Here is a 26618-nt window from a genome sequence, read left to right on the forward strand (position 1 = left end):
ATAATTGTTTTGGCATCTAATTTTTGTTATTTCATCATAACGAAGGCTTAACTGAACTTTTTTTAGTTTCTTGTGAAAAAAGTGGTGTTCATTGTCTAGCAGGATGCAGCTGAGGCAGAAAGAAAAGCAGCAGAAGAGGAAGAGAAATTAGCTGGACAGGAAGAAGAGTTTCAGGAATCATTAAGAGAAACAGAAGTTGCAAAGGAAGATGAAAAAGCAGAATCAGTGCAAGAAGAATATACTGGAAAAAATGAACCATCACCAGTTTCAATTAGAGATCAATACATCATGCCACCAGAGCCAAAACCATTAGAAAAGGTAGAAATCAAAATTCCTACAGAAAAACATGGAGAAGGTGCTAATAAAAAGGTGAATTTCAAATGAACATTTCTTTATAACTCTTTTTGTATATCTATCTGACCATTTTCAAAATGTATTTATAATATAATCACTGAAAATGCAAATCCAAAAATATATTGTGGATGAAATACTGGTAGAGTAGTAAATGTGATGTAGATTTTTGCAAAATCTATCCAAGAAGCTCCTATTTCTTCTCTGAGTTCATTGTTCCCCCTTTTCCAAGACAATAGAATCAGTAGCCATTAAGTTTTTGTTTGCATATTAGAGGTTTGTAGAATGGTAATTAGGCATTTCAAAAATTCTATTGTTTGTTGCAAGTAATAAATTAATTATGTAAACTAATAATTTGAAGTACAAAAAAGTAGTACAATTGTAGTAGTTAATACAAAAGATAAGAAAAAGTCAATAAACAGTATTTATTATGATTAACCTATTAAATCAAGATATCAATAACATGGGGAATTGAAAAAATTATGAATTTAAAATTAATTTAAACAAATTATGATTTTGCATCTACAGATCTAGGGATGAGTGTACTTTCAGTACCGCAGGATTAGGATTATGAGTTTTATAATATTGTATGAAACTTTTTCTGCATATAAGGTTATTTGTATTTGTTCCTCTGCAAGATTGCTTACTCTTAATATCTATTAAGACAGTTTGCAGCGCTTAGCACAATTGTAGTAGTCATGACCAAAACTTCTTTCCTACTGAAAAAGTGATTGTTTCACAGTCATTTTAACCATATATACTGTTCTTTATATACATTAGTCATTTAGACTAAATTCATTTAGACCATTATTATAGGTATCTATTACACTAACAATTACATATTTAACTCATTGGCTGCAGAATGACTTTTAATGTATGTAGTTTTCATGCAATTACAAGTCCCCAGTGTCCAGTATCAAGTGCCCTATCTTGTAAGCTTTGGTCCCTTCTAAGCTGTGAGTCAATCATTGATAGTATTATTTGTGATTCTTATATTCAAATGATGTGGTCACCCAATTTTAATCACTTAACATCAGATTTTAATCTTTAAAATTACCCAGTATGATATTAAAAAAATAATTCAGGAAGAAAAATATATACCTGCTGCACAGAAATGACAAGGGAGGAATAGGACCCCTCATCATAATGCAGGGTTCATGTAACCTGCGCCAGCCAATATGTTAAAGTTCAATTACATTTATAACATCAGTTGGAGTTTAAAAATATAAATAAACGTAATGAAACCCAATACAAAATTTAATTATCATAATTAACTAAATTTTACTTGTAAAATCTTTGCTACTCGCTCTGTCCGTTTGCAATTATTTTAATTCCTGCATATAGTTCCATATTCAGCAAAAGAAAATTAACACTTCCAAGTGTTTCTACTTTTCAGAAATATCCATTCTGTTCTGCAATAGCTGTTTTTGGAAAATTACATATTACTGCAAAATCATTTGTAAAAAATCATCCAAATTGTGGAAGGACTAAGAGAAAAATCACAGATCTGAGTTTCAAAAAATGTATTATCCTTTTATAATTTTTTACTTATATTTTACCTTTAGTAATTTTTACACTGTCACCGTTTTTTACAAGCCAAAATTTAAAAAAAATATTTTGAAATTTAAAAATTATGGGTATCAATTAAAGGTGGGAATTCAACTCCACAGTAGGAATTAAAACTGGGAACAGGAATTCAAGTACACGTTACAGTGTTCCATAACAATTACACATGAAAAATATTTGTAAAAGTTAAAAATGTTATCTATTTGAAGTATCATAGAAATCTTAATATGTAATAAAATAAATGCATATGATATGGTGAAAAAGGATTCAGATATTCCTCAAACCAGAGCCCCATTCTTAAAAATAATATCTTATGTTAGACATACTAGGAAAATGAGGAATAGAAATAGTTACAATTGTATTCTTCAGTATGTTGAAAATAGCTTGTTAGTACGTCAGATTCACCAAAATGTAGAAGATATTGTGACTTTGTTTAGGATAGACCTAAAGTCTATCCTAAACAAAGTTAGGATAGACTTTGTTTAGGATACTTACTTTGATACTTACCTTGCCATAAGTAATGACTATTCAGTAAAAATTATTACTCTCAGAGAGAACAACTCCAATACTTGTTGTACCTTAAGTGCATTAGATGCCACAGCCAAAAAAGAGTTTAAATCAAATTAATATACCTCTTCTGCCAAGAAAACATATTAGGGTATGAGATTGCTTCTACTCAGTAAGGGATTAATGTTTAATAATTACCTAAAATTGAAAAATAATGCAAACAGATAACTAAAACTGAATCACCTGGAATTCCTAACAGAAGTAATTAAAAATTTGTTAATAAAAATAAGCAGAAGAAATTGACCATACATTTTATATTAAATAATTGAAAATGGGTTGAATATTGACTGTATTACACATGAAACTTTTGAATTTCAATTGAGGTTCTGCTAATCACCCCAACAAGACCCTCAATCTCATTTTTATTATTTTAGAATATTCCTTATATAATATTCATTATTATAATATATCATTTAGAAGATTTTCTTATACAGTATAAATCATTGTTTCATTGCTGTGGTCATTAGTCTAATGAAACCCAACAAAAAAAGGGAAAGTAACATCTAAATTTATTTTATTTTATCAACAGGAACTGCTTTATTGATCATGGCTTCCTATTGGCATTTTATCATCTTTGAAATTTTCAGAATTCTGTTCCAGGTGATGTGTTACACAAACCTTTTCAAATTGTAGATTATCTTTATCTGGATAAAAAAAAATGTGACAAAAACTTTATACAATTATGTAATTTTATTTTATGTATAAATTAACCTGTAAAATTTACATTATGTTGAATTTAATAAATTAACATTTTATAGGTATATTACGTATGTAATGAACCTGGTGACGAATGGTTATTATTACCAAATGTAACACCTGAAAATATTGTTACCGCTAGGAAAATAAAGAAGTTCTTTACAGGAAATTTAAATAAGAAGGTAAATTTTTAAATTGTTTTTCAGTAATGTGAAGAAAATATTTTTGTAGTCATTATCGGGCATTTAACAATCATTATCAGGCAGTTTCATGACCTTATATCATATTAAAATGTAAATTATAATTATTTAAAAGTCAGTACCTCATTCTTACATGAACTTCACTGTACCAAAATCTGACTGTTATGAAATGATTATAACATTTGCTATGATGATTTAACATTAACAGAAATTGCTTTAAAATCATATTTACCACATATTTTTCATGAGAGTAAAAGTGTATGCAATACACAAATACACTTGAAGAAAGGTTACATATTACAGTTACAATTTTTTTTTAATTTCCGCACCAAAGCCACATTCCAACAAGTCGGAAAGCAACCCCAGTTTAGGCACCCCGAGGACAGTCTGCCAAGCAGCTCTCTTATGGCAGACAGCAGATGATAGAAAATAACCCGGTCAAGTTGGTCAATCCCTGGTGCCTTTGTCAGTGCCATTTGAGAAATTGAGAAACCACTCGGTCTATATCTATGGGTTCCATAGTCCGTACGCCAGGGAATGGTGTCTCACCCGCCCTAATGCCGACTTCTGCTTCACCCTCCGGAGCATCTGGAAGCAGAGTATTCAGGAATGCCTGGTAAGTCGCCACAGATGTTAAAGTGTAGTCACAACCACCAAACCCGCATCGAACACGGGACAGAACGTGCAATAGCTTTGCCCGTTAACATGACTTCGCAAGCTGCCAAGGATTGCGCTGAAACTCACGCATGGAGTCTTGCCAAAACTTGAGTTTGGCTTTCATGATGGCATGAAAGTACTCAGTACGGGCGCGCCGGTAGATCCGCCGATTCTCGAAAACTTCCCCCAATTCAGGCGTCACCATACGCCGTATTGTTTACGATCTTTGCCTGGGCTATGTCATGTAATCTCCATTGTTTGTCCCCGACCCAGTGTCCGGCATCAAAGCCTTTCACCAAGGCACAGGGAGCACACTTTGCAGGCGTGGTCTTATTAGGGCAGTTAATTGCACTGTGTCCAGAAAGGGCGCAATAACCACACATATCCGTCTGTGCTCCACAGCGGATTAAGATGTGCCCAAAGCATTGACATTTGAAGCACCGGGGAACTTCTATATGATCGACAACCCTGCAAGAGGTCCATCCAAGGAACAGCCGACCACCGGCCACCAAGACCTGCTGGATCGTTGGCAAAGTCTCAATTATCCAGTGGCTCTTCGGGGCCTCTTTCTGCCCCAACTGCCGAGCCGCCCTGGTTCCCTTGAGGAAGTCCTCGACAGCCATATCCAACACAGGATTTTGGTTGTGTATAGACCTGAGGATTTCGGGCTCCTCTACCCTCGTTGCCCTTGGCAAATCGTAGACCAATATTTGCGGCCTCCGTTCGGCCAGCTACTGAGCCTTCAGCCCATTCTTTCTAAGTACGTCGGCCTCCAGCAGCCGCTTCGTCTGCTGTTCATTAACAACCTCTAAGACGACTCCGTGCTCCCTTGTTTTTATAGCCCGGGAAATCTGGAACCTTTCCTTCCAGGTCCAGGACCTACTTCAGGGTCAGCTCCGTCATGGCAGACGAAGCCCCCGAACCAGGCGTCACAGGGACAACCTTGATGATGGCCTGCTTAATTTTGATAGCCGGCGCCTGGACTGGTGGTGGGGGACTAACCCCCATAGGCCCCGGCGCGGCTGTTACCGCAGCGAAGGAGACAGGATTTTTACCTTCTCCTGCGTCCGTTTCAGAGAAGTATGGATCTCGCCAAGGACCATCTCTTTTTCCAGTTTCAAGTCCTTAAATCCTTCCACCACCTGATCCACCTTGCCCGACCGTCGAGAAACGATTGAATCAAGGGATTGCGCCCAGGAGGTTTTCGTTCTTCAACGCCAGTTCAGAAACCATCAAGGAACATTCTGAAAGGTACGAGTCTACCAGCTGTCTAAACTCGACTGAAATCTTTGACTCCTTTTTTGAGAATATTTTGACCCATGCGGACCGCATACCCTTGATCCGCCCTATTCCTTAGGATCCCGAGCTAGACCCCTTCAAGTAAGATTCGCCCCGGAGTCCTAGGTCAGAGCCGATCACCGCACCGCTGTACACCACCATCCTCGACTTCGCAAGGAGCTGCCTCTCAGCCTTGGTTCGCCCTCCACTGTCTTACTCTCCCTGCACGGTTCCGACCGAAGTCTTTCCCGCACAGCTCGACGCAGAGGTTTTTGCCGGATTTTTCGTGCAATCCGCTGGTGCACAACAGAGTAGGGCCTCCCCTCTTTTGGAGACCTCCGTGACCTCCTTAACAGAGCACCGTGGCTCGGCGGAGACCTGCCTAGTGAACTTCTCGGCAAGAAGGGGTCACCGGTAACCAAGTCCTTGGCTAAACCAACCAAGTCCTCGAGGCAATCTCCCCCAGATTGCTGCATCGCAGCTTATTAAAAGAATACAATTGCACGGCCAGGCACTACAGCTGCAGTTTGAATGAAACCTAACACGAACCACAAGACAGGTGAGTGTTCGGCTTAGTTATACCGAGCAAGGCCGCCTGTTCTCACGCAACCTCGTTTGAAAAAGTCAAAGCTTAAAAACTCCTAATATAGACCACCGGCGAGGTCGGAGCGAAATCGTTTCCGGAACCTGCCAGAGGATCAGAAAAATTTAATGGCCTCACGAACCTATGAAAATGGGGATACGATTCAAACAAAGGAAACGTCCTTATTTAGCCGACAGTGGCACTTCTGCAACACACTACCCAGCTGTGTTGCCTAAACCCCAAAGCAACGCAGGTTGACTGACAGCCACTGATCGTTGTCAGCCCCGACGACGTGAACGTAAGCACGCTGTACTTGTTGAAGCAATATATCGCTACACGTAGCAGTAAATACAAGTTTTGCAGCACGGGGAAAGAGACCGAGAAGCGAGCGATTGGGCCGAAAAGACTGGGAGTCGTGGAGGTTCTTATAATCCAGCTACTTGGAAGTCTGGTATTGTGGACGAGTATGAGTAAATTGTTTGCTCTGGCACGTTTCATGTTGTTGAGTATTATCCGCATTAAGCTCTCCTAATCAGCAGTCGGCTCGATTTATTTACTATAAATGTGTGTACATTGCTGTATTATTAATATTCCTCTGATGTGACAACTAAAAAGGTGGTTTCCAGAGTTCTAATTGAAGATTCATGATGAAGAGGATTTAAGTAAAATTACCTCATGAGGTTACCATTGAAAACATGAGATTCAATTAGAACAATGGCAATTACATAATGTATAGCATAGGGTTATATCAAAAGTAATGCCTGTCCACATGCAGTCAAAAATGAAGACACAGGACAACTTTTAGCAACTGGCAGAGTGTGAAAGCAAACCATATAAGTTGGTCAAGGTTTATTAAGGATAACAATGTCATGCAGTTCGAAGACCAAACAGAAATTAACTCAGATCATATTACAGAATTTGAACAATACACATACATTAAAATTGAAACTTTAAGAGACAATACTGTGCCAATATTTTATCAGTTGTTAGGGGAAGTGTATGGTGATGATACTGGAGATGACACCATCACACCGCAATGGCATAAAAATTTTAAGTAGGCAGAAGGAATACAGCAGATGAGCCACAATTTGGGTAACTGTGTCATTACACAGTCACCCAAAGAGACTGTGTCACTAGTGTCAACTGTGTGTCTTGACTGTGTCAAAGTGTCTATAGTATAGCATTCTATAGACAAAACAACCATTGCTATTGTTGCCTAGGTGATCAATGTAGACCATAGTATGATAGAGAGAGGAATTGAATATGAAACCAGAATGTGGGAAACAACAACTAAAATTCATCGCATTAAACAAAACATGTGCACAAAAAAAGGTCACAGTGCAATAGGTACTAAACCAACTGAATGGACAGCAAAAAGTGTAATGCATCTCGAAATAACACAAGAACTGTTTACATTATGAAAGAGAAGATGAGCAGTTTTTGAATCAAATAACTGCTATTATGAAGTAAGGATACATGATTTTGAAACTGAACTTCCTCATAGTGTTTGGAAGAGTCAATGTTCTCCAACTCCTAAGTATGCATGTCATAAATGATGCAAATTATGATTTTCACTTAGAATAAAGAGGATTATTGCGAGGTCCAAAGTGCCAAATGGTGTTAGTGTCACTCTAATTATTATTGAAACTTCATTCGGAATGTTTTGCGACCAAAAGTTTGAAAACTAACTGCATCTGAAAAAAATTAGCAGTAGTGTCAGTTTTGCATGTCAATGCACACTCACATACGAGGTGTGTGAGAAAAGTAATGACACTGACGTTTTACTTACCAAAGTTTTTATTTTTTTCAAACAACAATATCATCCCCTTCATAGTAATTGCCTTGGGCAGCTATACGCCGACGGAGTCGTTGTTCCCACTCATGGTAGCAGCGCTGAAAGGCTTCAACTAGTAGGGCTTTTAACTTGTCGGTCACAGTCTTTTGAATGTTCTCGAGAGTTCCAAAATGACGTCCTTTTAAGACATGTTTCAATTTCGGGAAAAGGAAAAAGTCACAAGGAATCAAATCAGATGAATAGGGTAGGGGGTTGAGAACCGTAGGAATACATTTTGGGGTCAAAAATTCCCCGATGGAAATGGCCGTGTGACACGGGGCATTCTCATGATGAAGCATCCACTTGTCTGAAATGTCTGTTCTCACGCGAATCACTCTTTTCCTGAGCCTTTCAAGGACACCTTTGTAAAACACTTGGTTGACAGTTTGTCCTGGAGGAACAAATTCTTTATGCACGATACCCATTCTATCAAAAAAAGCAAATCAGCATGGTTTTGATCTTTGATTTGCTCATTCGACATTTTTTTCCGTCGAGGAGGTGACGGAGTGTGCCACTCTTCGCTTTGCCGCTTTGTTTCAGGATCGCACTCAGATATCCAGGATTCATCACCTGTGATCACACGATTGAAGAATTCTTGGTCATTGTCAATCCTCTCAAGATCAACACAAACGTTTCTTCGATTGTCCTTCTGTTCCGTTGTGAGGTTTTTCGGCACCAATTTCGCGTGTCCAAATCGTCTGTCAAAATTTGTACGGTAAAAGTACGGTAAAAGTGTTTAAATTTAACTGTTCACTCATCATCCTTATTGTTAAACTAGGTCTGATCTCACAAGAACCCTCACACGCTCAACGTTTTTGTCAGATTTTGAAGTTGAAGGTCTCCCTGAGCGAGTTTGATCTTCAACGTATTCTCGGCCTTCCAAAAAGGATTTGTGCCAACGGAAAACAAACGCTCTTGATAAGCAATGTTCCCCATAGGCCTGTTTCAAGTTTTCAAAGATCACACTTGCGGATTCCCCAAGTTTTACACAAAACTTTATTGCATAACGTTGCTCTAAATCCCCCGACGCTCCATTTTCGTAACACAACTTCACTGATGGCGCTTTCAAAATAATCTGTTGGCTGAACGGAGTTGAAACTCGTACTGAGCATGTGGAAGGGATGAAAAACCGGTCTAGCACAGACCGGTAGACACAGCGTTGCCAGATCGGTAGTATACTCATGGTGATTATACTTTTGACATTCAAACAGTCATGACTGTGTAATTATTTTAATTTTTGACATATTATATAATTTTCATCTCCTGATGATGGTTTGAAATAAACCAAAAGATCACAAGAAAACACATCTATTTTGCTGGTAAGGTGAATATAAAATTTTTAATTATTTTTTATTCTATTAAAATGATATTTATTTGACTGAATATTTTTTTTAAATATTTAAAAATTCAGGTGGATGAATTATGTGAGTAAATACATTCTGCATAAAAAATCATAAAAATTGCCTTAGATCTGTTTATAATTATGAAATAAAAATATGGTTCTGATAAATCAAAACAAACAAAATGTTGTTTTACATTATTAAATGTTTAATTAAATTAAAGAACTTTGCTAACAGACCTATTTATAGTCTTTTATTTTCAGATAGAAAGTTATCCTGCATTTAATGGTACAGAATTGAATTATCTGAGAGCACAAATTGCTAGAATAACAGCTGGTACCCAAATTTCACCACTTGGATTTTATACATTCAAAGAAGGTGGAGAAGAAGAGGAAGAAGTAGGTGAAGAGGAAGAAGGTAATATTTTTGCACACAAACTTTAATCTAAAATTTTAATGGCAGATTGATAAGTAGTGTCAAAAGACAAATAAATACTATCATTATTATATATTTCTTCATATATCCCACAAGCAACAAATCTTTATGTGTAAAAATACTTCTCATTTTAAACTTTTGATTGATTCTACTTTGATTGCTGTTTACAAATTTAAAAACTTAGATATAGAATTTGGATTTAGCCCTTTAAATCCTGAAATTATGTAGAACTGAATCATGTACAGCATATTTTATCTTTTTATAAAACATTGTACTATAACCTTTGCTTCAGAATGACAGAAGATATAGGACATCTAAAGATAGATGTTTCAGAAGATATAGTGCATCTGAAAGCTAAAAAGTGCACTTATTGTTTAAAATTAAAAGCAATGCAATTATTTTACTTAACAATAAAAGTTGCATCTTCTGAAACAAGATTTAAAAAAATACCAAACAGAAAAGTGTTACATTCTTTGTATCAGTTGTTTAAAAAATTTTACTTCTATGGTATTTTACATCAATCAGCATTTATTTTTATATTATAAATTTTTCTTTAATATAAAAAATTAAAATTCAGTTTCTGTTCTCTCAAAGGAAGTGTACAATTTGCTTTGAGATTTGTTATCAGAAAATTGAGTTAGCTATATTTTGCACTAATTGTAGAATCCATAGATAAAACAAAAACAGTAATAAAGATTAACATCCAAGCAACTTGAATGTATATATAATCTATATATTGTATATACACTGTATATATTGAATATGTATGTACTCAAACTTTTTTATTTTTCATCTGAGTTAGATATGTTATTTGTTAACACAACTTGAACTTGAAACATATTATTAATCATTTTCTTTGTTTTCACATAATAAATATCATTAATTTTAAATGTAAGAAAATATATATGATAAACATAAATTAAATCGCATGAAGCACTATTCATGCTAAAATGAGATTCAAATTACATATGCTACCAGCTTAGTTGTTATTTTTCAAAATTTTCTCCAATATCTAGCAAATGCCTTGATGAACTGAATGATTCAATTTAGAATAAACAGACTAAATTAAACAAGTCTTTAAAGCCAATGTACACTACCCCACTATATTTTCTTGTAGATTAAAATTAAACAGACAGTTTAGTTTATTCATGTAGTCAGGCACAGTTTCAAAAATACAAAATAAATTAATAAGATTGCTAGATAAAAAATTATTCTATGCAAATTCTATTGAAAGATTTATATTTTAAATAGTCTATTTATTGTAAATAAACCATGTTTAAGTGAAATATTTAAACCTCCTTGTTGACACTCCCACATACAATTAACTCTTTAGCAAGGACTTTTTTGTGCTAAAACTTTTTAATATGTATTCTGACCTACTGTATATTCCGGACACTCTCTTGGCTAAACTTGGATACTTGGAATATTTTTGTAAAATCATCTCCCTTTTTAAGACAATAAAATACTAATAATGACTTACTTTTGTAGATTAATTAAATTACAATAAAAAAAAGATTTGTTTTTTCAAATAATATGAGTGAGATAGTTGTACTCACAATTTTTCTTGTATAAAGAAAAATATTAATCTTAGCATTGTACTGATACCAATTTTTAATTATACCAATACCAAGTTTTATTAATAATTCTACTGTTAGTGAAACCAAGGACTAACTGTAGTTTTTGAATCTTTATTAGCTCTATAATTTTTTTCTGTTATGTATCAAAAAGGAGGCTATCCTTCTTGGTATCTGACGAGACTAGCAACATACAGTAACAGCTTTGTATTACAAAGTTATTTCATGTCTGTGCATCAATTTACTATTCATTACACAAATCACTTGCATATAACAAAAATAAATATCAAAATATTTATAAATTTACAGGATATATTGCACATGGACCAGTGTGCGTAATGTATAAAAAAGAGCAAATTTGTCTATGTTAGCTATTGTGTACCCTTAAAATTCACAAAGAAACTATAAAGTTTTTTTTTAAGTATTTGCTGTTTTTAAATTTTGCTCTAAAATACAAATTAAAAATGTTGTAGCATTTTTTAAAACCAATCTGAAATCATTCAAAAGCATTCTTACCTTCTCTGATTTGTGTAATAAAGTTCCTGTAAAAAGCTTCGTTACATTCATAATTTACCCTTCCAATGCTTCTTAATATAATAAAACCACCCTTCCAATCCTAAAGAAAGAATATAAATTTTGTAAAAAAATATATTCAATTCTATCTGCTTGACTAATGTGTAATGTAAAAACTGCAATTTTTAAATATTTGTGAGGCTTGTTAGTAAAATATGTAGAATCCTGTCTATGTCAGATGCATCATTACTTATCTCATTTACATTTTTTTAATACAAAATCAAGCTCCCTACTTATTTTTTAAATTTGTCTATTCAGTAAATCATCCTTTACATGTACAAGTTATGTACATTGTTGGAATAAGGTTCCTATCTGCCATAAGTAATCTTTTTCAAATTTCAACTCACATTTCCGCATTAATCCTAGAAAATTTGTAATACCTTCATCTGTAAATCCTAAGGTATAAATGGAGTAATCACCTTTACCTTTCAAAAAAGACTGTACACATCAAACATGAAGCACATTCCAAAAGTGCTTCATATTTTTAATTGTACTTTTGATTGCAATAGCTCCATCTTCTCTTACTCACACAGATCCTTAAACTGTCTCATAATACTAAGTATTCTTGTTTAATTAGGTTTAATTTTCTATTCTAAACAAATTCAATAGTTTGAAAACTCTTGCGTGGATTTTACAGCATCCATGATGAAAAGAAACCTGCCTTCTTTTTCTACTTTTGTCTTTTTATCTCTTACAATTTGCATGCTCAAACATTAACATTTATATTATATAGTTTATTAACTAAAAATATTAATTTAACTTTCATACTTACATAAATTAAAATTAAGTTTAATTATGAGGTTATTTAGTTGCACTGATGGCTAATCATGTTTAAGACTTATTAACTTAACATCCATCTAAGATAATAGACCCTTAATTTTTAAAGTTATTAACATACAAGTTCATATGTAAGACAGCCATACATGAACTTGAGGACATTTCAGTTAAAGAAGTATATTAAAAAAAAACTGTTATTTTTTACAGAAACTAAAAGTACATATGTAGAAAATTCAGATTTTGAACCACTTCCAATGAAAGATTTGGTGGATCCATCAGTGGCCTTTTGGGTGCATCACTCACAAAATATTCTTACTCAAGGTCGCACTAAATGGTGGAGTCCTAACGCATCTAAGGGTGAAGCTGTAAGAATAACATAAATAATATTTTTATTGTAAATCTCATTTCAGTTGTGTAAGGTAATTTATTCTGAAGTCATTGAACTTTATTATACATAATAAACAATCAGAAAATTGCAAGAATGGGGTAATTTTGAAATTGTTCATGCTACAGTCTTGTGTAGACATAGTAATTATGTAAATTGCCCACAGTGTACATTCATTTTAATTGAAATTCAGGAAGAGTACCATTATTCACTATAACTAATTGAGAACTGATGTACTAAATACTTGATGTTTTTTTACGTCAAACTATAATGATTATAGACAAGCTGAAATGAATCCAAATCACTTTCAAAATGACATAGCCAATGTGAAGGATTACTATCAGGCTTAACAGAGAAAATAACGAGTGAAGTGGTTTCCTGTAATGCTCTTCTTCAGTGAGCCAAATAATACTACAAATAACAGCACCCCATTCCTACCAAAATGCAGTTCTACCAAGTAACACCTTTATTCTGATCACCAAAGGAATTAACTTTGTAATAAATATCATTATTCAGGAAAAGCAACTCTTGACTGATGCCTCATGTTTCTCTGATACTTTATACACTTTACTATTGTTATGAATACTGGGACAGAGAGCGATAGGAAACAAAAATTCTGGTTTAAACCATATGCTTAACATATTGTTTCACAACTGAAAATAATTAATTAAATTTGTTGCTATACATTATCCATCTTTCTTATGGCTGTCTTACGTATGAACTTGAGGCACAAGAGGTACGGGAGATGCTTTTTCTGTGAAAAATAATGTTCAGTGTACAATGAACATTATTTTTGCTGATATGAACAAAGTGAAGATTTCTCTTTTAGGGTAGAATACCATAAGGCTTGGCATACCAATACATCCTAAAGTTTGGGCATGGAATACTTGTTATTCTTGATAACGGTTCTGTCTCTTTGGGAGTGACTTGTGCACTTAAGTTACCAGTTTACATTGTTATCTGTACAGATTTATGATCAGAGACCAATTTTTATTGACAACATCAGTTTTTTAGTGAACAAAAAAATGATGTGAAACAGCTACTTTTTTCTACTTTATTATAATTTGAACTTAATTCATTTTCAACAATTTCAAATCTACATCATGTATCCAGAATATGATCCAGAATAGGATCTACTGTTTTCCAGCCTTTTGATTCGAAGTCATAGCCAAAGATCTTTAAATTAAACAACATTCTTCTACTGCAATTTCCTGTTTTAATGCCATTAATCTTGTTAAAAGCAATATTATTTTAAGAATCTTTTCTACTTACAAATTATTGAATAAAATTAATAAACTGCTGTTTCCCCCATTTCATCCTCCTCAACTTCCTCTTCTTCCTCTATAACACCATTTTCTAATGCATTTCCTCCGTATAACTCTTCAATATATTCCACCCATCTATCGACTATACCTTTCGTATTATATATTGGTGTACCATCTTTGTTTAACACATTATTAGATTTTAATTTATGTACCCCAAAATTTTCCTTAACTTTCCTGTTTGCTCAGTCTATTTTACCAATGTTCATTTCTCTTTCCACTTCTGAACACTTTTCTTTAATCCACTCTTCTTTCGCCAGGTTGCACTTCCTGTTTATAGCATTTCTTAATTGCCGATAGTTCCTTTTACTTTCTTCATCACTAGCATTCTTATATTTTCTACGTTCATCCATCAGCTGCAATATATCGTCTGAAACCCAAGGTTTTCTACCAGTTCTCTTTATTCCGCTAAGTTTGCTTCTGCTGATTCAAGAATTTCCTTTTTAACATTCTCCCATTCTTCTTCTACATTTTCTACCTTATCTTTTTCACTCAGACCTCTTGCGATGTCCTCCTCAAAAATCTTCTTTACCTCCTCTTCCTCAAGCTTCTCTAAATTCCACCGATTCATCTGACACCTTTTCTTCAGGTTTTTAAACCCCAATCTACATTTCATTATCACCAAATTATGGTCGCTATCAATGTCTGCTCCAGGGTAAGTTTTGCAGTCAACGAGTTGATTTATAAATCTTTGCTTAACCATGATATAATCTATCTGATGCCTTGCAGTATCGCCTGGCTTTTTCCAAGTGTATATTCTTCTACTATGATTTTTAAATTGGGTGTTGGCAATTACTAAATTGTACTTCGTGCAAAACTCTATTAGTCGGTCCCCTCTTTCATTCCTTTTGCCCAGCCCGTATTCACCCACTATATTTCCTTCCTTGCCTTTTCCAATGCTTGCATTCCAATCTCCAACTATTATTAAATTTTCATCTCCTTTTACGTGTTTAATTGCTTCATCAATCTCTTCGTATACACACTCTACCTCATCATCATCATGGGCGCTTGTAGGCATATAGACGTTAACAATCGTTGTCGGTTTAGGTTTTGATTTTATCCTTATTACAATGACTCCCTATCTTCTTGTTCATCACGAAACCTACTCCTGCCTGCCCATTATTTGACGCTGAGTTAATTACTCTAAAGTCACCCGACCAAAAGTCGCCTTCCTCTTCCCACCGAACCTCACTAATTTCTACTATATCCACGTTTACCCTATCCATTTCCCTTTTTAAATTTTCTAGCCTACCAAACTTTTTTAAGCTTCTAACATTCCACGCTCCGACTCGTAGAATGTTATTTTTTAATTTTCTGGTGACCCCTTCCTTAGTAGTCCCCACCCGAAGATCCAAACGGGGGACTATTTTACCTCCGGAATATTTTACCAAGGAAGGCGCCTCCATTATTGCTATGTGAAAATGCAGAGAGCCACATTTTCTTGGAAAAAAAGCAGCTGTAGTTTTCCATTGCTTTCAGCTGCGCAGTACTCAGAGGACTGACTGATGTTTATATGGCCGTTTAAGTCATTGTGACTCATGCCCCTAACAACTACTGAAAGAGCTGCTGCCCTCTTTCAGGAATCATTCCTTAGTCTGGCCCTCAACAGATACCTCTCCGATATGGTTGCACATTCGGTCCAGCTACTCTGTATCCCTGAGCACTCAAGCCCCCTCACCAACGGCAAGGTCTCATGATTCATAGAGGAGGTTTAATTATATAACAAAGTGAATCCCCTTGTTGCCACTTCCATTATAGCAAATATCCCTATAAAAAACTGATCACTTTCTTTATCTACTTCTTTCTGAGTAATTATTCAATTGTTATGTTGACTATTTACTTAAGATCTACTGCAATTTGCTGTCTGTTTTTTTATTAACTTCAATATTCTACACAAGAGAAAAAGGTAAGGAGGGTATAGAAGAAAATTCTGTCCCTTTTTTAGGTAATTATTAATTTTGATAGACAGTGTTGAAAAATGTTTTATTGTTTTTTTTATATGTAAATTGTAATAAAATAAATTAGATTGAATTCAATACATTTTTTTTTTTATTTGTTCCCAATTTAATAACCTTGCTTGCACAAGTTATCCCTACTAAAAAGGAGCAATGCATACAATACATTATGTTTTGATAGAAAAAGTAAAAGTAATAATTGTAAAGTGACAATATTAATTTGTCTTATACAAAGCATCTGAATTAAATTAGGCACCAATTGAGTTGCTTTTTTCTGAGGACAGTATGTTGTTCACTCCCCAGCCAGTAGGACAGTGCTAATAGTAAAGTAGAATGAAGGTGCCACACGGCTAAGCTAAACATCTGCATTCATTAAACTTGGCATGATGACATATAACTGTGTGTTCCCTTCTGAGAACAGAAGGTTTATTTTATTCAGGAGTGAATCCACCTTCATTCCTCACTATATTTCTAAGCCTGACATGAGATGATCATTCTCTTGAGAATACCTATCTCAGCTTCAGGAGTGACTTGCATCACATGTTGCCAATCACTTTGCTTATGACACCTGACATTTTATGAGTCCAGTTTCTTACAAAACTGATTAAAGTAAGGCTTTTGGCCTCTTAATCTATTGAAGATAATTAATGTAGATCAATTGAAATATTACTCTATAAAATCTGTATTCACACTTTCATATATCTGCAATATATACCACACTATATTTATGGAAAATTCACAAAGTAGTTAAGAATCATGTTAACATACTGCGCAGATAGGATGAATCATAAAATTTGGTTATGCATATTTATCTTATTATAATTATATGCAGGTTTTTATTTTTTAAAATGGTTAATTAATTGTTTAATTGATAAGGAGGGAGAAGGGGAAGAAGAAGAAGAGGAGGAGGAGGAAGAAGGAAGTGAAAAACCAGAAGTTGGACCTCCGCTTCTTACGCCACTGTCTGAAGATAAGAGTCTGGAATCAACACCACCATGGACAGTACGAAACACTTCTCTTTACACACCTGAAAATGCAATGGCTTTTGTTTCTTCTAACTTATGGCCTGGAGCTTATTCTTTTGCTGTTGGAAAGTAGGTATCAGAATAAAAATTACCAAAGGTCACACTTGGATTTTACATTCATTTTTAATCATTCTCCTATATATTCATCATTCTTAATATACTGAATGATGTGTATTTGTTCAACCTTTATAATATTTCTTCTTTTCATTTCAACAAGTTAAATATATTATTCTGAGTAGTACATAATAATAATGCATTATATTGATCATATCAGAAGCATAAATAATCATTAGTCCAATGGGATGAAAGCCAGCAGTTCTTCACTGTAAAACAATGGATTTTAAAAATGTAATCTCAAAATATTTCATGGTAATGATATAAAATGAAACATTGATTTGCATAGTGTTCTTTCATGTTCCTATTCTTTGATCTTCTGTGGATCTGCTTTAGCATATTTCTAACAATAATGCAAATTTGTATTTGGTGAAATTTATTTACATATGATGTCATCAGCCTAAAGGGCTTATTTCTCTCCTTCGTTGTAGAGACTTATAGCATGACAATGCTACAAGATTTGTGTGGTACTTCAGAAATTTATGGATGTCTTAAAGAACTTTGCTGAATCAGCACTTCTTAGCAGTTGCAGCATAATAAAAATTAGGGAGGTTGTCATACTTTTATTAAAAATTGCTTTTAAATTATTATAGTATCATCAGATGGTAACAAGAAGCACCTTAAATACTGTTGAAAACGACTGTTTATTAAGTTGGCTGATCAAGGTGGTCGGCAGTGGCAGCTTACATAAGTTGGCTTTAATAAAGTGACTCTGAAAACAGTTGTTGGGTGTTCAAGCCGAATTGATTGTAGCTATGGCAAGGCCATCCTGGTAGTCAACATGTTCCACAAGGTTTGGCACATGGGTGTACTGAACTTAAATATTCCTACATGTTATTTCGGTACACCAGTGTAATGCTACCTATTTTGTTATTGAGGAGGTCTGTACCAAATAACCTTCTGACATAAATTACTATATTTTTCGTGTCTATCACATAGGAATGTTTTAAAATGAACAAAGCCAGCTCTAAAATATGTTAATACACCTATATATTCTTTAGGCAAACAATGTAACTTTCTTACCCAGAAGCCCAGCCTGATAATTTTTATCACAGCATCGACAAAGAAAAGTTATAAAATGAACATAATTTATTTCCATGAGTAACATTACTTAATTATAAACAACAAGAATAGTTTTTTTACTTCCTTGTACGAAGTACAATGAAGTATTGTAATCGCAAAAAATTTTGGTTTTCAGATTTCAACGGAAATATCCATTTTGACCATCTCTGAATCCATTTTGACTAGTTTCGGCATGACATCTGTACATACATATGTATGTATCTCGCATAACTCAAAAACGATTAGCCGTAGAATGTTGAAATTTTGGATTTAGCACTGCTGTAATATCTAGTTGTGCACCTCCCCTTTTGACTGCAATTGACTGAACCAAAAGTGTCCAAAAAAGCTCAAAATCCAAACAATTGGGATTTTGGACTTTTTCTTAATTTTAGTAATAAGCCCTCATTAAGAGCTTTTCAACGATATATCAAAAGTGGTATTTATTTTCATTGGTTCCAGAGTTATACCCAAATAAAACTTTAATAAAATATTTAAATCCTACAAGGGGATCTTACTTTTCATTTTAACTCAAAAATTTTTACAGAGGTTAATAATTATTATTAATAAATCAATATATTTAAATTAAAAAAAAATATATGAAGTTGGATTCGAATCGATGTGTGCATGGTTACTAATCAAACACATTCTCCCCTACACCACGTAAGTAACTACTTGAGCGATGTGAAACAGAATTAAATAAACTAATATAAAATGTTGATATGGACACCACAAAAAAGGGATGCAATATGGTGTCTACCACAATGCAATTGTGTAACTGTCCACTTTATTAAAAAAATTAGAGGATCGTATTTCACTTTCAAATGAAATAAGTTTAAATATAGGTCAGAAAAAAATGTGTATATATAATTTAATAGGCGTACAAGGAAGTCATGTAGTGTCCACATCAGATTATCATTAAAAGAATATATTTTGAAAATTTATTTTTAAATTCATATTATCACATTTTTTCTCCAAAAAGGTTTTTTGAACCAATAAAAAACACATCATGATGAGTCTAATTTGAAATTTAAACATTAAAATTATATTAAAAAAAAAAATTGAAATTATTATAAAAAATAAATGTATAAAGCAAATAAAATAATTTAAAATTAAATTGATCTTTTTATTTAGTTTAGTAAAATTCCAGCTCAAAACTGCACTACAATTTTCATAATTAATATTTTTAATACCCATTGAAAAACTAACATAATCTATACTATTATATAAAGAGGAAGAAGGTTTTTGTTTGTTTAGGATAAACAAAAAACTATTATATCAATTGCAGCCAAATTTTTACCCCTGTTTTTTGCCAAAACTGAGAAAGTTTTTAGATATATTTCATCTCAAAAAATTTGAAAAAATATATATATATATAAAATAATAACTAAATTCTATTCTCTGGTTCAACAAATATAAAAAACTAAATAAGTTAGAAAATTATCCAATGTAATTCATTACGTCGACAACCACACTAACAAAATAACAAAAACAAAAGCAGAAAACCTCGACGTTTCGTCCAAGATGTAGGACTTTATCAAGACAAACCACAAATGACAAAGAAAAACACCAGCAAACACTTATAAAACCCCCACCACCTAATAAAATAAAAACCAAAACCCCCACTACTAAAAATGTTATCATTTCCATAGATACTCCTACCACCATTCCATGTTATTATTGGAATGGTGGTATTGATATATATATATATTTATACAGAGGGTCATAAAGTTGCGCAACTCAAATTTTACTGCTTTGTAGAAATGACAGTTAAATTAGTAGAAGATATTTTAATTAGGGTAATTTTTTGTGTGACAGAATAGTGAGCTGTCACTGGTAGGCAGCTAACTGATGAAAGATCCACTCCTTTCTTGCTATTGTTATAACTTATCACACAATCAGGTTTTTACTTTCTTTTTCCTGTTTAGCCCCTGTTAATTACCATTCAGATAATACTTCAGAGGATGATATGTATGAATGTAAATGAAGTGCAGTCTTGTACAGTCTCAGTGCGAACATGCCTGAGATGTGTGGTTAATTGAAGCCCAACCATCAAAGAGCCCGGTATCCACGTACTAGTATTCAAATCTGTGTAAAAATAACTAACTTTACTAGGACTTGAACGCTGAAACTCTTGACTTCCAAATCAGCTGATTTGGGAAGATGCGTTCACCACTAGTCCAACCCGGTAGGTTAATCAGGTTTTTACTGAACATCTTCTCTTCAGTTCAAGTAATTAACCTTTGTGCTCAGTATATCACAATACCATCAAAACTTGGTTCATTTGATAATTTTTTATAGTCATTATTCTGAAGGCTCTCAATTCCACTTTTTTCTGCTTTTTTTATCAAAATTTCTGGAAGACCTTTTCTGTAATGTTTTAGTGTACCAGAGTAGGTTTTTTTTACCTAGTAGCTCTTGAACGAAAGATAAACTGGAATAAAAGTTTCTTCCTTATGGAGTATCCTCCCTTCATCCCTTTGGAATTTCATTGTTCACTTTGTGGGCAAATCTAACATTACCCAATAGTTAGCAGTTTTTCTAGAGTAGCGTCACGTAGTGAGAAAGTCTAATATTGCCAACAGTTGGCAATATTATTGGTTCAACAGTTTTTTCAGAGTAAATTATAAAATTGTAATTATAAATATGAAAACCATAATTATTAAGTTATTTAAACTGTATCCAGATGGCATATAAAGTTTACAGAATTTGATCCCATATCTATAGGCTTTGTTTTTATTGAAAACATTGTTAAAAACTAGACCAATGCATCAAAAAATTCTCCCCTAAAATGATGAAAAATCTTACAACCATTCTGAATTATGAATTAGTATTATATTTTTGTAATATTTATTAAAAAAATGCCCTGCCATGTTCAGCAAGAACATGTTAAACTTAATTGGTTTTAAGAAAACCAGTATGGCTCACAACCAACCAGTTGTAGTTAGCCGTGACTCGAGTGGTTAGCTTCAGCATTCATAGGTTGGCTCTGAAAAGGGATGTTGGGTCTGTAATCTCCCAGAATTGGTAGCAGCGACAATTGGACCAGTCTTGCAATATGAATGAGTGGATAAAAAAATTAGTTTTAAAAAAATTAATGAGTTTTTAAAAGAATTGTGATCACTTAACCATAAGTGGCCATAGTTGGAATCCTAACAAAGACAGTCACTTCAAATTTAAATACTTCTGAAAAGGGCCATTAATGTTCCCCACTAATGATGGAAAGAACTGCTCCAGAAACAACCGGTGTAACGATTGGACTACTTGGGTAGAGAGCTAAACCCACTGGGTTGGTCTAGTGGTGAACGCGTCTTCCCAAATCAGCTGATTTGGAAGCCGAGTGTACCAGCGTTCAAGTCCTAGTAAAGCCAGTTATTTTTACACGGATTTGAATACTAGATCGTGGATACCGGTGTTCTTTGGTGGTTGGGTTTCAATTAACCACACATCCCAGGAATAGTCGAACTGAGAATGTACAAGATTACACTTCATTTACACTCATACATATCATCCTCATTCATCCTCTGAAGTATTATCTAAACGGTAGTTACCGGAGGCTAAACAGGAAAAAGAGGGGGGGTTTATAGAGCTAGTCCATTATCTTCCTCTCTGTATATCCAAGTCTCAACGATGGCAATCTGTCTCAACCATCCACGTATGCTCTTTATTTAATGCTAAATTTTAATGAAGCAAAACTAATGATTGACCTAAGACCTAATGTTTCCATTCTCTCCAAACTGGTTATTGTGTTAACCAAATAAAAAGCTTTCGAGTAAAATTACGCAAGTATATATAAATTCTTAAATCTATACTTTTAAATTTATACTTTATTTTATTTTATTTTGTTATTCATGTTTTATATTTTATCCTAACGGTTATCTTTCATTATTTTACTTATCTTTCATTATTTATCTAATTATTATATTAGTTTTCATCTTAGTTTGAATCTTATTTTATTAATATTTTAATATTTGAGAAGGGGCTTTTTTGTAATTTTTTCAACCTGGGCGAAGAACGTGAAAGCGGTAAAAAATCCATTAGATAAATAATAAAACAGATAAAAAATCAATGAATTTCAAATCAAAACCCACAGATATTAAATCTAAACCAAGAACAGTTTTGTTTAAGAAAATTATTATTAAGAACTAAGATATTTTAAGAAAAAGCATTTAGAATCTAACAGAGGTTAGATTAGGCTCTTTAATGAGCATGAACTTCTCAGTTCATGGTCAGTCACCCAGTTACTGGACAATTTTCCAGGTAAACAATGAGTGTTATTTTAGCCACAAATTAGCCATTGGCTAAATTTTATTTTATAATTAACTCAGAAACCGCTTAATATGCATATAGAACTTAAGTATTTATTCAAAACCACATTTTTATGCTTTACAACCTCCCCAATGACAAGTTTCTCTATAATTTATAATTTTGCCCAGTGTAAGAAAATTCTACATTATGATGCTAATTTATAAATTTAGTTTTCCTTATGTCATATTACAGACCAGTAAACATTTAAAAATGATGTTCATAATAAAAAAATTCTTCAGTAATCCCTTTTTAATAAAATATTAATTTTAATATTTATAAATGTTTAAATATGTTTTAATAAAGCAATAATATTTTGTAAAATTATTATTTTTGTGAGTTTGAAAACTAGGAAAGGAGGAAGAACCCAGCTTGTCAACTGAACTGCAGGCATAACAACAAACTTATTAATCGCCTTTTTTTTAATTAATTATATTCAATTTATTCAAATAAAATGGTTAAGGCTTACTGAGTTTTTAACATAAAATATATATATTAAATAAGTTTTAAATGTATCCAACAAAATTAATCAGACTATCTACAAATAAAGACTTATGGAAGAAATTGATATACTGTTTACAATTAAAATTACTTTATTACTGCTATTTCACTTTCTGTTTGACACTTGTTAGAATTAAATAATATTCAATAACACCTAATTTTGATCATATAGCTAAATAAGTAATCTTCAGTACTTAAGACTATTAAAAATAAAATATCAATTTTGTTTCAATGGGTTTGATGAATTTACAACAGTAAATATGTTCAAAATAATTCTGTTATGACATTAATAGAATAATAATGCCACTAGAACTATGTATTTATTGACAATTTGTTATTACACTAATTTTCTTAACTTTCAAATCATTCTACAGTAGCATGCAAATTAATCCAAACACAGGGAATTTTTTTGTATATTTCTACATTGTGGCTACACTGCTTGACCACACTCAATTTAAGCTGTCTGTATAATGTTCTTTGGTTATTTAGCAACATTCAAGTTATAAATAATGTTTTATGAAAGTTTATTTCAGTTTCTATTACAAAATCATATTTTCATAGTTTTTGTTTTGTATGTCTTGAATGTATAATATACCACTGAACTCCAAGAAAGATTCAAAAATTGTTTCCCTTTGGGAGCATACCAGTGTGTCGCAACAACAAATAGCTTTTGAGTGTGATGTTGAACAAGAGATAGTGAAGGCTATTTTAACACCAGCAATGCACAAAAAAAGGCTCTTGTGAGCCAAAGCCATGATAACTGGACCAAAGAAGACTGAAAAATTTATGTTTTCAGAGTCACTTTTTATGTTCAGGAGCTAAGGGTCCCTATGCTAGAAAAGTATCACATGATAATACATTACTAGCTCATATCCAAAAATCAGTTAAACAGAAAAATGTTTTGGAGTTATTTCATATTTGAAGGCCCTTGTTCATCACTTCTAGTAGATGTTATATGGAAAAGTGATAGATATTCAAGATTCTGAAGGAAAGAGGTGTGACAACTTCAAACAAATTCCTCCCACAAGGCAACAGTGTTCCAACAAGATTTGGCGCCATACTATACTGCCAAAAAAGTGAAAACATTTTTTGAAGAACAAAACATTAAAGTTCTCCCATGGCCAGACACTTCCCCAGACTAAATCCAATTGAACATTTTTGGGCAATAGTTAAGAAACGACTCTCAAAAATTAACTGAACCACAAAAACTGACTTCATTAAACAAGGCCTGACTAGCCTTCAAACCCAGAACCGCACAAATGAATGTAGAGACAGTACCATGTATGCACCACAAACAACATTGATGATGTAGATCTGATACCTTACAATGCAGTAAACCAATTTTTCAGGAAAAGGAACTTTTAAAAAAAATTATTTACTCTATTATTTTAATTAATCCCCAAATAGAATATTGATACTTGGGAAATATGTAAAAACGAGGTATTACAGCATTGTAGAGCAAATTTTTATAAGAAACTCTGTGTGCATATCACTTTTATGATACATGATTACATCAAGCTAATAATAATAATAGTAACGAATGTAACATTTTATTTTTATTTTTTGTTAGGTTGTTTAGTAACATATATGTAGGATGGGGTCATAAGTATTCTGGTAATGGTTTTTCACCGTTACCACTTCCATTTCCTGAAAATGAATATGAGGAAGGACCAGAAGTAATGGAAATAGATGACCCAACACCTCAAGCAGAAGAAGAATGGCGATTAGCACATGAGAAGAAACCACCACCACCATCTTCAGAAGCTGAGGAAGAGTTGGAGGAGGAAGATGAACCAGAAGAAGATTAATTACATGCAAGAAAAGCTATGAAATTTAAGATAATTTAAAGAAGAAACATTCTAAAAAATAATTTTATTTATTATATGTAACAAACTTCAATTTTGAAGTTTGTTACATATAATAAATAAAATTATTTTTTAAACTTCAATTTTGAAGTTTGTTACTTAACTGTTGTTAAATAAACTTAAGTACAGTCCTTTTTCATTATCAATTGAATTATTTTATTTTTAAAAAAACAGTTTGTTTTTAGATTTATTTTATTTTTAAAAGATCAGTTTATGTTACTAAATTTTTTTTAAACTACAGTGATACACAGTAACAAACTAAATAAATAAATTTATACTGTTGAACACTTTAGATTTAATTGGATTGTATGATAATCCAGATGCGTAGTACAGTTTTCTTGATAAATTAAGAAGAGAATGCACTTTTCATCCAAGATTAGGAATTAGTGCAACACTTTCACCTCTGAGAAAGAAGTACTTAATGCTAAGGTTAATTATTGTAGCAAATAGTTTTCTATTAAACATTCATTTCTTGTACAGTGAAGCTAATTAAGTACAGGTTAATTACAAATGAGATATATAGTTTTAATGCTTTTTTACAACGTTTGTACAACTGTTGTTGACTCATTATTGATTTTACTGTCTTGCACAACCAGGTCTGGCAAGATGACCATTATTCTTCCAAGTGAATATCTGCCACTCAGAGAATCACATCAATTTTTCTATAGAACACATGTTGATCTGTAACTCATATTTAGCAAACTGTAAAACAGAATGCTTTCTGGTCAAGAATCGCCTCTTTGCTAATAAAGCTCTCAAAGGGATGGAAAGATAGGGAAACAATCTGTGGCCATGTGTGTAACTAAAATTATTCTTTAGCCTTAAATTAAACTATACGTCTCATCCAAGAGATATAACAAATTAAAATCCCAATTTTTTTTTATACATCTATAGCACATAGATTGATTTATATATTAATGCTTTCAAGACCCATATCACCTCTGCAATAATAATTTAAATAAAAAAAGTGGAATAAAAGGTGGATTAAGTTGATTTATAAATCAACTTAATCCACCCAAGTACAGAAATAAGAAAACTGTTACCTTATTTTTTATCTATTATTTTTATTTCTATTTTCTTTATAATGTTTACGATTGTACTTTCGCAGGACCCCACATCATGTCATATATAAAATTTGTATACAATTACATATTAAACACAAAATATTAAGGGGTTAAAAGATTAAAATTACATAGACATATGCAAAAACATATGAAGTCATTTTTTTTTTTTTTTCTTCAGTCATTTGACTGGTTTGATGCAGCTCTCCAAGATTCCCTATCTAGTGCTATTCGTTTCATTTCAGTATACCCTCTACATCCCACATCCCCAACAATTTGTTTTACATACTCCAAACGTGGCCTGCCTACACAATTTTTCCCTTCTACCTGTCCTTCCAATATTAAAGCGACTATTCCAGGATGCCTTAGTATGTGGCCTATAAGTCTGTCTCTACTTTTAACTATATTTTTCCAAATACTTCTTTCTTCATCTATTTGCCGCAATACCCCTTCATTTGTCACTTTATCCACCCATCTGATTTTTAACATTCTCCTATAGCACCACATTTCAAAAGCTTCTAATCTTTTCTTCTCAGATACTCCGATTGTCCAAGTTTCACTTCCATATAAAGCGACACTCCAAACATACACTTTC

General features: G+C 33.0%; 1 protein-coding gene across 1 annotated transcript in view; it reads left to right on the top strand.

The window, feature by feature from the left end:
* Positions 1–24905, top strand: part of LOC142324630 (radial spoke head protein 6 homolog A-like) — a 38836-nt gene extending 13931 nt beyond the window's left edge. The window contains exons 6-11 of the mRNA XM_075365478.1: positions 100–369; positions 3243–3362; positions 9336–9489; positions 12639–12796; positions 16970–17187; positions 24668–24905. Coding sequence (XP_075221593.1) covers positions 100–369; positions 3243–3362; positions 9336–9489; positions 12639–12796; positions 16970–17187; positions 24668–24905 — 1158 coding nt within the window. The remainder of the gene's footprint in view (positions 1–99; positions 370–3242; positions 3363–9335; positions 9490–12638; positions 12797–16969; positions 17188–24667) is intronic.
* The last annotated feature ends 1713 nt before the right edge of the window (positions 24906–26618 follow it).

Source organism: Lycorma delicatula, chromosome 5 (genome assembly GCF_047948215.1).
Source record: "Lycorma delicatula isolate Av1 chromosome 5, ASM4794821v1, whole genome shotgun sequence".
Classification (NCBI taxonomy): Eukaryota; Metazoa; Arthropoda; class Insecta; order Hemiptera; family Fulgoridae; genus Lycorma; species Lycorma delicatula.